At 37.7% G+C, this 12,763-nt stretch overlaps 1 protein-coding gene across 5 annotated transcripts in view; it reads left to right on the top strand.

The window, feature by feature from the left end:
- Positions 1–12,763, top strand: part of USP47 (ubiquitin specific peptidase 47) — a 111,666-nt gene that overhangs the window by 71,813 nt on the left and 27,090 nt on the right. For 3 of the 5 annotated variants that reach the window (XM_075546061.1, XM_075546059.1, XM_075546063.1), the window contains exons 11-17: positions 453–620; positions 3,257–3,388; positions 3,823–3,899; positions 5,831–5,886; positions 8,454–8,566; positions 9,324–9,428; positions 11,977–12,184. In XM_075546061.1, the coding sequence (XP_075402176.1) occupies positions 453–620; positions 3,257–3,388; positions 3,823–3,899; positions 5,831–5,886; positions 8,454–8,566; positions 9,324–9,428; positions 11,977–12,184 (859 nt within the window). The remainder of the gene's footprint in view (positions 1–452; positions 621–3,256; positions 3,389–3,822; positions 3,900–5,830; positions 5,887–8,453; positions 8,567–9,323; positions 9,429–11,976; positions 12,185–12,763) is intronic. The other 2 variants (XM_075546062.1, XM_075546060.1) reach the window with 1 other exon arrangement.

The raw sequence follows: 12,763 nt of genomic DNA, 5'->3' as shown, positions 1-12,763 counted from the left end.
TGAGGATAGTCTTATCCTTCCCCTACCCCCACCCAAATGATCTCTAACACCTAGCTCACTAATAGACTGGGTGGAACTTTTTTGGACAAGAAAATAGATGATAATCTTTTGTGATTTGAAGACAACACAAGTTCATATTGGGTCTCTGGTTTTTGTGGATTTTGCTGAGCAGCATTAATTGTATCACTTTGCAACTATAAAATCAGGTTTAATAAAAGTCCAAATTACTGCTTGTTGAGTTAGAATTTCAAGGATATAAAATATCCTTATAAAATCGACTGAGTTCTTATTAGTTTTCTTTTGCTTAAGATCTTTTTAAAGGGAAAATGTCGGCTTAAATACTTTCAGTAAGATTTTCGTTGGATTATAGGGGAAAGTTAGCCAACAGAAAGTTTCGATGGTATTTTATCTTTATTTGCCTTATAATTTTAAGATGCTTATGTTTTATTAAGAAGTCTCCTCAGACTGAAAGTTGCACTGACAGTGGGGCAGAAAATGAAGGCAGTTGTCACAGCGATCAGATGAGCAATGACTTCTCCAATGACGACGGTGTGGATGAAGGCATCTGCCTGGAAAGCAACAGTGGGACCGAGAAGATTTCCAAACCCGGCCTTGAAAAGGTACCCCTTTGTTCATGTGGGATTGTGTGCACTTTTTTGGGTGAATAAAGTGCTTGAGTATAAGCCGACCCAAATATCAGCCGAGCCACCTAATTTTACCACAAAAACTACGTTAAAAATGTGCTTGAAAAACTTGGCTTATACACAAGTATAGACAGTAATCCTTAAACTGTTGTATGATTGCTATAGCTATTGTGATGAGTACTAAGAAGTTCTATTTAAAACTTAATTTTCTTTTTAAGCCAACTTGATTCTGGTCTATAATTCTCTTCATACATCGTTGTCTTTGATATGCTAATGTTTTTACTGAGGATTTTTGTTTCATATTAGAGAAAATAGTCTTCAGTTTTTCTCTCTCAGGGTGTCTTTCAAATGGTTTTGATGTTAAGATAATGCTGGCTTCATTAGTTAGGAAGTGCTTTCCCTGCTTCTGTTTTCTGGAAGAGATTATGGAGACTTGGTATTATTTCTTCCTTACTGTGGTCAAAATTTTTCCAGGAAAAATATTCCCTTTGGCTATGATAATTATGATAGAACTTTAAAAATAGTATAGTTGTTGATCAGTAGGCTTGTCCCATTTTTATCGGAAGGTTTGTTGCATAACTTATTATTCATAGTATTCAGTCTTATCATTTTGTCCACTGATCGCAGATTTTTGAAAGAATGTTCTGGCCTTTTTCTTCATTCTTACACAGAAGATCCTTTAAGATTTGATGTATGAAATAACTTTGATAATAAACCATGTATGATATTAAACTACATATTTACTACATTTAAACACAAGGAGTTACCATATTTCATAGCTTGCTTCAAAACAAATTCTGGATTATCAGTAAATTCTGAAAACTTCTTAATCATCACTGTAATTAATTTTAGTTTTAGGAATAAAATAGGAACCAGCATATTGAAATTATCACCCACTTAGAATTTGTTCTAAAATTTTATCATTTGATCTATAATAGTAGACATAATTTCCTAGACAGACTAAAATGTGTGGGAAGCTTTAGGTAACAGTGCTCACGTTTTTGGTAGTTTTGTTTGTTTGTTTGTTTGTTTGTTTGTTTTTCTTAAGCGAAAGATAAAGAGAAACTCTAGTTCTTGTAGAAAACCAAATAAAAGAAAGCTTGCTTTCATGTCATACTCCCTTTTTATACTCTTGCTATCAATTTTATTTCTATCTCACGCTCTGTCCTCTTTGTGATTAAATTCCAAAACCAAACCCACTGTCATTGAGTCAATTCTGACCTGGAGCAACCTGATACAGGGTTTCTGAGATTTCACCTGTAATGGGCACAAACAGCCTATCCTGTTCCCTTGAAGTTCTTGTAAACCACTCACCTGGTGGGTAGTACCCAACACCTAACCCACACTGGCACTTACTGGTCTGCTAAGTTGCCAGTATCCTCAATTTCTTTTTAGAGTTTTGATGTGCTTAGCCTTCTACAAAGTGGATATTTGTAATTTAGGCTTTGATACTTTTCCCTTTGTCATGTTTGAATTTGGTAAGGTCGTCTTTGAAAATCACTTATTTTTTACAAAGCACTTTATTCTGGCTTTCCCCTACAAGTTTTTGAAGTACGCTTAAAATAGACTTCAGTTCCAAATGGTGAGGATTTGTTTGAAGAACAGGAAATTCCTAAGAAACTGTTTTAATGCAATTAGTGGTATCGTTAATCCTGGATGCACTCTTTATGAAAGAGACTTCACATCAGTTAATTACTATATTACAGGTACTATATACATACATTTGATTTTCCAAATAATTATTATATCCCTTACGTCTGTTGGAAAAGAAAAAGAAGGAATCTCGTTTGAATAAAACACAATATGCTACTTGAGATATTATTTTGGTGTTATATAGTAGAGCAGTTTGCACTTACTAGCAATTTCTAAAATTTCATAATCTTAAAGAGATAGGAAAAATTAACTTAGAGAGCGGTGGTTCTCAACCTTCCTAATCCTGTGATCCTTTAATACAGTTCCTCATGTTCTGACCCTCAACCATAAAATTATTTTTGTTGCTACTTCATAACTGTGATTTTGCTACTGTTATGAATTGGGAGACCCCTGTAAAAGGGTCATTTGACCCCCAAAGGGGTCACAACCCACAGGTTGAGAAGTGCAGGCTGAGAGCATTTATGAAAATACCTTCGGACTGGTGGTATGGTAAAAATCAGGCACATGTAGTGAATTGTTTGTATAAAAACACGGCATGTTTACAGAAAGGAGCCCTGATGGTTTAGGACTTAGGCTGCTAGCCCCAAGGTCAGCACTTCGAGTCCTCTGTGGGAATAAAATGAGGCTGTCTGCTCTGGGAAATATTGACAACCTTAGAAACCAAAAACGATAGTTATTCCCTGTTCTGTGGAGTCTCTGTGAGTCGATTAATTCGATGTCAAATGAGTTTTGGTAACTCAAGAATGTGAAGAAATGTACTAAATGAGATGTGTATGACTCCGAGCTTGTACTGTGCACAATTATTTGGTGATTTGTTCTTTAGTTTTAATTTAAGGAGTTTGAAATGACAAATACTGTGTTTCCTCACTGTGTGTTGACAAAGAATAGGAAATATAAAAAGAGAAGTTTTGATAATGTGTTTTTTCTCTTCTCTGAGTTACTTTTATTTTTCCCCCTAGAATTCCCTGATCTATGAGCTCTTCTCTGTCATGGTTCATTCGGGGAGTGCAGCTGGTGGTCATTACTATGCTTGCATAAAGTCATTCAGTGATGATCAGTGGTACAGCTTCAATGATCAACATGTCAGCAGGGTAAGGAGAGTCCATTTTAAAGATTATTGCCCTGCAAGATATGAGCAGGACTGTTTCTTACCAACCGCAGGGCCTATTAAAAATTGGGGAAATCAGTCTTTCATTTTTGGTCTCGGTAAATGTCCTGCTTTTATTTCTAGATATTGTATCTTTGGTTTGGACTTGGGCTCTGTGCCTAGAGATAGAATACAAGGTTTCCTCTTGCCCTGAACCTTCATGTATACATGTGTGCGCCTTCATAGGCGCCCTGGGGCTAGCTTACAGTAGCAGTCACTGATGATGATTCTGTTTTATAACTGAGTATCTGGAAAGATGCATCTTGAAAATATGTATCACTTGCCTCTTGAGAGTTGAAGAATGGGCTACATATTAACATTAATAGAATGATAGTGTTACCAATTTTCCAAAGAGGAAATAATGTGATGACTTTTTAGATAACACAAGAAGACATTAAGAAGACACATGGTGGGTCATCCGGGAGCAGAGGATACTATTCCAGTGCTTTTGCAAGGTAAGTCATTTCCTAATTGTGTGGTGTTTATAAGTGAAGGTGCACTGGTGGGACAGTGAGAAAACCCTCGGCTGGGTTTAAGTTAAAATTCATGGTAACTTCTCAACAGCTTTGACTATCACTGGTACCTTGAGGTCAACAAACTCTATGGCCCCAGGGCCCAAATCAGCCTGTCCTACACTGTCCGATGTCTCCCTTCACCCACTTGTCTGTTGTCTGTCCCCCAGGGAGAGGTTATATGTAGACCCTTGTAATTGGTTCCCTTTCTACCCCACCTTACCTCCCCTCTCCCAGTATCACCACTCTCACCACTGGTCCTGAAGAGATCCCTGTGTTGTGGGTTCTCATCTGTAGCAGTGTGCATGCATGCTCTGGTCTAATCCGATTTGTAAGGTAGCATTGAGGTCATGGTAGTAGGGTGAAGGAAGCACCAAAGAGCTAGAGGGAAGTTGTGTCGGTACTATACTGCACCCTGGCTGGCTCATCTCTTCCCTGTGACCCCTCTGTGAGGGCATGTCCAATTGTCTACAGATGGGCATTGGGTCTCCATTCTGCACTCCCCCTCCTTCACAATGATACGGTTTTTTGATGCCCGATACCTGATCCCTTTGACACCTCGTGATCACACAGGCTGGTGTGCTTCTTCCATGTGGGCTTTGTTGCTTCTCATCTAGGGGGCCACTTGTTTGCCTTTAAGACCCCAGACGCTATCTCTTTTGATAGCTAGACACCATCAGCTTTCTTTACCACATTTGCTTATGCACCCGCTTTGTCTTCAGTGATCGTGTCAGGAAGGTGAGCATCATGGAATGCCAGTTTAATAGAACAAAGTGTTCTTGCATTGAGAGAGTACTTGAGTAGAGGCCCAATGTCCATATGCTACCTTAATACTAAACCTATAAATATATGTACATAGGTTTATTTCCCCATCGTCATATATAAATTTATTTGCATATGTACATGTCTGTATTTAGACCTTTCTAAATGCCCTTTGCCACCTAGTTCTTTCCTCTATTTCCTGTGACTTTCCTCTTGTCCCACTATCATGCTCAGCCTTCATTTGGGTTTCAGTAATTCCTATCGGTTACATTGCTCATGATCAAGCCCTACCAGGCCTCCTACACCCTCCTCACCATTGATTTTGGATCACTTGTTATTCCCTTGTCCCTGGGTTGGTTACACTACTTCCTTTACCCCACCTCCTCCTCTCCCATGTCCCCCTGCCCCCTCCCCCCAACCATCAGTCCCATTGTCTTCTCCAGATAGTTTCTCCAGATTATCTTATATAGATAGACCTGCAGAGATAATATACACTCAAAAAAAAAAAAAACAAGACAGAGCAAAACAAAGCAATAAAAGAAAAAAATGAACAACAACAAAAAACAATGATTTAAAAAAAGAAAAGCCTGTAGATAGTTCAAGGTCTGTTTGTTGACCTTTAGGAGTTTTTTCCAGTCGAGTCTGATGGGGTGCCATGCCCAAGCCCCAAAGTCTACTTTTGGTATCCCCTCGGAACTTCCTTGCTCTGCTCCCCTTGCTGTTCTGTTGCACACCCTTAGTGTTTTGTCTCGGTGTGGTGGGGTCAGACCAGGCGCAATTCCCACAGTGTGTTTCCAGTGTTGTCCCCTGTAGGGCTATGGGTCAGTGACGGTTGTCATGTCTCTGTGAGGATTGGCTGCACTGAGCAGGGATGTTGTCCTCCAGGCCTGGTGGACCAGGATGTGCTCCACTCCCTCTACCTCCCCCTTCATTTGTTCCCGTGTGCTCTGATCAGACATGTCCCTCTCCTTGAGCTGTAGTTTCAGTGCTGTCCTCTGAAGTACATTCTTCTGGGGGTAGGGACGGCTGTCCACGTAGTTGGAATTGGGGCCAAAATGGAATCTGTACAGTCTGCTTTATGTCCTTGTTAATAATTTTTATATTTTTCCTAGCTCCACAAATGCATATATGCTGATATATAGACTGAAAGACCCAGCAAGAAATGCAAGTAGGTTAACACTTTGTTATTTGATTTTAATGTTTGTAATCTCAATTCTTCTGCCAAGTTTTGCAAGCCCACATAACCCACTTTTAAATGATAAAAGCCTTTTCAAAGACTTTTATGAAATAATTCCTGCTCAGTAGTAAAAAGATTTGGAAAGTAGTAGTTAAATTCTTTTTTTAATACACTGAGAAGTAAATAACGTTTACTCTGTGTTAAATAAACTCAATGTTTATTTCAGTGGGATTATATTAGATGCAATGTTGTATAGTGAGGCTGCTTCCAGACCTGTGGCAGTCGTAGCTCCCCAGCTGTGCATCTAAGATGAGGCGATTTAGTTTTTCTCAGGCCTGCTCTTCTCATCTGTACAGTGGGAATAATAGTAATAATGCTTCATAGGTTTCTGATAAAAGATTAAATTAAATGACACTTTAAGCATTTAGCACAAAGTCTGGTATATTATAGTAATTTACTGTTAGTTATTATTTAAAATTACAAGCATTTTGGAATTTTATTATTTAAATATTTGGATGAGGACCCTTTGTGAACTAATCTCCTGACTTACCACTTGAGTTAAATATCTCTGCCTATTTGCTTAGAAAGCAAATAAAGTTTTATGAATCTAGCATCCTTTTCTTCTTACACTTTAATTGTATTAAGAATCCAAGAAATTACTGTGTTTAGTTGTGTGGCTTTATTATCTATTATTACTATTGCTTTGAACAATTATAGCTTCTCCTTTTTCTTGCTAAACTCTCTGACTCAAGCAGAATTGCAAATAGATTTGGGAGGGATGTGAGCCTTGTGGATATACATATAAACACATAACCAGGGTGGCATTTTTATTCACGTTCCTTTTGTGGTTTTTATCAAAGTAATAAACCCACTGTCTTTTATCTCATCATGCTTGTTCTGCTTAAAATTTACTGTTGCGGTGAGTAAATGTATTTTTGGCATTACAATGCTTTTGTGCATTGTAAGTAAATTGTATTCCCAACGAGTGGTTTTTCCCAAGTAATAGTTACTTGGAAGCTGAGCCAAGTACACTTAATGTGTGTGTAGCTCTTGGCCTTCCCAGAATGTTGGAACACCACCAGGCTTAATGCCCCCACTCTCAGGTTAGTTTTGTGATGAAACACCAGAGGGCGCTATATGATACAGAATATTTTATTTCCAAGAATTAATTTCTGTTACTTTCCAAAGAGGTGTGATGTTTGCGATATAAATCTTCCTCTTGCCAAATAAATATTGTCATGCCTAATAAAATAGTCATGACTTCATATTGTCTCCAGGCGTCCTCAAACTACAGCCCGAGGACATTGATCCAACCCGTTGGGTGTTTCTGCCCCAATTGGTTTTTAACTTTAAAATAAGATATGTGCAGTGTGCATAGGGATTTGTTCATAGGTTTGTTTTTTTTTAACTACCGTCCGGCCCTCCAACGGATCTGAGGGACAATGAACTGGCCCTCTGTTTAAAAAATTTGAGGACCCCTGGTCTATACTTTCACTTATGTATGAAGTGGTAGTGACTAAGCAAACTAGTGAAAATTATATACATTTGAGGGTGTGTGTGAAATCAGTTTGTGTGTGTGCTGTTTTGCTGTCACTGGTTGTTTTACAAGTAGCCTTGGAAATGATCATCAGTTTCTCTTTATTTAAATGAATTCTGACATTACATAGAATGGAGGTGCAACCTAAAAAGACTGTAGATTTGTTGGTGACTTTGCCAACTTCATGCTGAAGGCAGCTGAAAGGGTTCTTGAAAACGCAGTCCATATAATAGTATAGTGAATAAAAATAACCATTGTAAAATTGCATCTCTTGCAGAAACTGCAGCAAGAGTGTTATTGATTCTTTAAAAATTATTCCAGTCCAGGTAATGGCTTGTTGTAGGAGAAGAAACCTATGTGTACAGAAGTTAGGTAACTTGACTAGTCACAATTAAATGATGATGGCCGAATTTGAAGTCGGAAATTTTAATCTACATACTAGAGATATTCTGGATCCAAGAGCCATTTCAGAATAATACATAACTTATAAAAACACGAGACCTGAGAAAAGCACTTCCTGCAACTTGCGAGAATGAGGTGGCTGAGCTCCATTTTGATGAGAACTGCAATAGAAGTGTGGCCGTGGGAGCCCAGTAGAAGAGAATGAATAAAAGGAGCTCAGTGTTGTCAACACATTTGTCTCAGTTATCCAGTGCTGCTTTAACACACGCTACAAATGAATGTCTTTAACAAGTTTTACTTTCTCCCAGCTTAGGGGTCTAGACGTCTGAATTTAGGTGTCCGCTCTAAGGGAAAGCTTTCTCGGTTGGTTTAGGAAAAAGGTCTTTGTCTCTTCTGAGCATCTGTTCACACGCAGTCTTCATGTGGCTTGACATCTCTCTTCCCTCATCTCTGCTTCCTATCTTGCTTATTCAAGTTTTCTACTTCAAAAGATAATCCCTACCTTATTAACATAATTTAGACAACCCATTCCCAAAGGTATAGAGTTGAGGATGTATAAAACATTCTGGGAGCAAACAATTCTATCCATAGTACTGTCTTACCCTGTTCTTATTAATAGAATTTTTAGAAGTGGATGAATACCCAGAACATATTAAAAATCTGGTGCAAAAAGAGAGAGAGTTGGAAGAACAAGAAAAGAGGCAACGCGAAATTGAGCGCAATACATGCAAGGTTAGATTCCATAATTTTACTCTTAATGAAAACGGGCTATTGAAGATAAGCATGCTTAAGTATGATTTTCCTAACGAAACCCATTGGATTAATTCTGTGGGCAGTTATATCCTCATCATCATTAAGCAGTGTAACAACAATATTAACTACGGTAAGTTTTTAAAATCTTATTCATGAAAACCAGTAGCCTGTATTGATGTAGTTGGTGCTGGTGAGGATTCAGTGAGGTGGGTACTCTCATATTCTCTTACTAGAAGAATATCGTGGTAAAACCTTTCTGGACAGAAATTGTATTTGTTAAAAGCCCTAGATTTGTATTTGCTTATATAATTCATCTTATATAAATAATTATCTAATGAAATAATCACAGATAATATCATGATTTGGGCCCCAGGGATATTCATCACAATATTTTCCAAACTGGGGAGGAAATGAGAAACAACCTTAATGTGCATCAGCTGTGGAGTGACTACATAAATCAAGATTATATGTGTATAAAGAAACCATTTTTAAAGTTAATACTTTTGATGTTTCTAGGGTATGAGTCATATTCACTACCAGTTACTAGTTACAAAACAGCCATGAAAGACAATGAGTTTTTGCTGTAAAATGTATAATATTGTTGCTGTAAGAATGTATAATATTTTGGGGGGGAGTTGTATAATATTTTGATAATAAGAAAATAAAATTTTAACTACCAAGGAATTAACATTTGACTCTTGACCTGCTGTTACTGATACTGTTTTACATTTTGTAGATAAAACTATTCTGTTTGCATCCTGTGAAACAAGTAATGATGGAAAATAAATTGGAGGTTCATAAGGATAAGACCTTAAAAGAAGCAGTAGAAATGGCTTATAAGGTATGTTTAGTTGCACTGTTAGCATTTAATTATTGATCCCTCAGATGAAAGTATTCAGACTCCACTAGTTGATAGTGATATAAGCGCTCACAGTAACTGTGATAGCTTGTTGACTAACATGTCGTTTAAAAGAGAGTTTGTGCCTCACCCTGCACACATACTCTATCATACCCTGAAGGGCAGTGAAATGCTTTAGAGCCTAGAACTAGGAGCAATAGTTTGTTCTTTCCATTCAGTTAGCAAATGTTTACGGGGTGCCTATTACATCAGGCACTAGGTATTAAAGAGTGAGCAGGACATAGTCACTAACCTCATGGAACTTATCAGTTCATTTAAGAAATGGACATAAAACATTTAAACACCAAAATTTGCAGTTATTGCGTAGGTGTAGTATAAAGTCACCCAGTAGATTCCTGGGATAACATATTCTGAGACTTGAAACATGGAAAGGAGACACGTGCAAAAGTTAAGAAAGAACATCCCAAAGAAAGAGAACAGCATGTGTGCAGCTCTGGGATGAGGAAGTGGATGCATGTTCAAAGGAGTGGAAAGAGGGAACTTCATGTGCATGAGGGAGTTTCAAAAACTTTGTTGAAATTTTTCCATTTTTAAAGATCCCTCATGCATTGTAAGCTCTCTCATCCGTTGTTCTGCATACAGGTAGAGTGGCGGAAGATTAAATGGGAAGCTCTGTAGAAATAGAAGAAATTTGCTTTTAGTTTCAAGACTCTTGAAGTCAGTAGAGGTTTGAAAGGCACATAGGAAGGGCAGGAATCCCTAACAGAATCTGAAAGTCATCTCTAGTGCTTGACCTATTTTTTTGGCCCTTTCTATTTAAACATTAAGATTTGACTGAAATTACAAGTAATCACCTAGAGAAAAAAATTATACTTGTACTTATTTCATTTACAATTATAGAGGGAAACAATGAGAATTAGAAATAGCACACAAGATAGTTGACATTGTTCTTCCAGTGTAGCCTAAAACAACCTGTACCAGAAGCATACTTTTACTTAAAAAAATATTTCCAACAGATGAGTCAGAATTTCTGAAGTGGAGCCAAGAAATAGGCATTTGAAAAACTAGGTTGAGAAATGCTTGCATTATATACTGGTCCTGCATAGGACTTACCGATATTGAAAATTACATTTAATTGTATCTTTTAATTAAATGTCCCTGACCCTCACCAGACTGTAAGCACTATTCTGGTCTTGCTCACCATTGCATCTCTAGTACTTCGTATCATGCCCGGTACATAGAAGAATCAAAATTGCCTGGGTATATGAATAAATGAACAGATTCTGGGTTTCTCTCATTGTAGCGTCTCCCAGACCTCCAGGCCCCCAGCCAGTCCTTTAAACTTGGTAGAGGACTATGAGCATCAACCTAACAATATAGTGAAACTAATTCAACTAAAATGAAGAAAACTTCTAATAACAAAACTTCTGTGCTCAGTGGAGTATATCAGTATAACAGTAAAGTTCATATCCCACCAATATTTACTGCTAGAAGAAAAAAGTGATCTTGGAAATAGAAAGTGAAAGTCCACAAATACAGAGTTTAAAAAATAGAAAAGGAAAACAAGCAGATGAGCTCCTTCCCTTCTGAGGGGGAAGAGGACAATCAATGGGACACACGAAGGCTCGCGAGTTTTTCTGTAAAATCATCATTGCAAACATTAAAGAGGCGGAATACTTCCAAGAAATCTTGCTACGTTTCTCTAAGGGGTTCCATTTCCCACTCAAGATGTGCATCATCTATTGCTATGGGCTTGGAGAAAGTTTACGAAAGGACCTCCTGCACCTGGTAGTATAGGAAGTTACTATCAAAGGACACGGCCTCTCAAATATGGGGTAGCAGTTGAGAGACTCCAGAAAGTCTGACTTTGGTATTGACTTTAAAGTGACTGTTGTACTTACAAAAACAGTTACTAGCTATACAAGTGCCAGCAGGTCCTGTCCGTATTCCAATAGATGTATATTCTAGATGGTTGTTTTACCCTGAGGTTGACACTGTTAGTGGTTATAGAACAGTAGCTTATAATACTTTTGCTTTTTGAGTCCATTTAAAGCAGGGTTAAGGAACCTTTCTTCTGCGAAGGGTCATTTGGATATTTAGAACATCATTTGCAGCCCATACAGAATTACCAGCAATGTATTTTAGCCTACTGTATTTGCTCGGACATGTTGTAAGTAAGCGTACTGCTTTGCCTTGGTAAGGCATGTGATGTTAGCTGGGACCGATGATGTTCTGGACCTTTTACGGCTGTGCGTCGGACGTTCCCCAGCCCTGATTTACAATTCAGACTCGACAGAGGCTAAGAGCAAATTTGGATGTTAGCTTTCTGAAAGACTTTAATGACTTTGAAACATGTCGGAGCTTAATAATTATATGATTTGGGGATAGAGAAACATGGTCATTTAAGTCGTGTAAGTATGCGAGTCATGTCTTTGATGTTCATGACTTTGAGCTTTGATTAGACCTACAGATAGTTAGACAACAGACTAAACTTACTGTTTTTTGCATTTTGCTGGGGAATTTCTTTTAGATGATGGATTTAGAAGAGATCCTACCCTTGGATTGCTGTCGTCTTGTTAAGTATGATGAGTTTCATGATTATCTAGAAAGATCATATGAAGGAGAAGAAGATACGCCAATGGGACTTCTACTAGGTGGAGTCAAGTCAACATACATGTTTGATCTGCTACTGGAGACAAGAAAGCCTGATCAGGTTTTCCAGTCTTACAAACCTGGAGGTGAGGAATTTTATGATTTTTTTAGTTGTGTTGAATATAAAACTTTCATAAGACAGTTTCTAATTTGCATAAACTTGGAAAAATTGGGAATTAGTTGTCAACACGTTTGAAATTAGGTTTTTTTAAAGTGAAAGTAAGTTTTAGACTACTTGCAAAGAGTTCTACACTGAGAATTTTTAAAAAAGGATGAGCAACACAACTCTGGGATTACAGTCTTCAAGTAGGAGTGCCTTGCTCCCTTTAGTATCTGTTTCATGGTCTCTAATTATATATATTTATTTCGTTTTGACTTTTTTCTACATTTTAGAACTTTGGAGAATATATTTAATATGTGAGCCTTGTAGTAGTTCAAGTTTTACAAGGAAAAACAATTAAAAATTATTTTTGTTCTTGTTGAGAATATACACAACAAAATACACAGCAATGCAACTGTTACTACCATTTAGTGACATTGTACATTCATTCTGACCCTTTTATGAGTTAGTCTTCCCTCATTAACATAAACATACTGCGCCCTAAGGTTGCGCTCTAATCTGCAAAGTGGCTGTTGTTACTTGGATGCCATAAGGTTGTGCTGTT

The sequence above is a fragment of the Tenrec ecaudatus genome, chromosome 4, assembly GCF_050624435.1.
Source record: "Tenrec ecaudatus isolate mTenEca1 chromosome 4, mTenEca1.hap1, whole genome shotgun sequence".
Classification (NCBI taxonomy): domain Eukaryota; kingdom Metazoa; phylum Chordata; class Mammalia; order Afrosoricida; family Tenrecidae; genus Tenrec; species Tenrec ecaudatus.
Note: the sequence above shows the minus strand (reverse complement) of the source record. Positions and strands in the feature narration are given on the sequence as shown.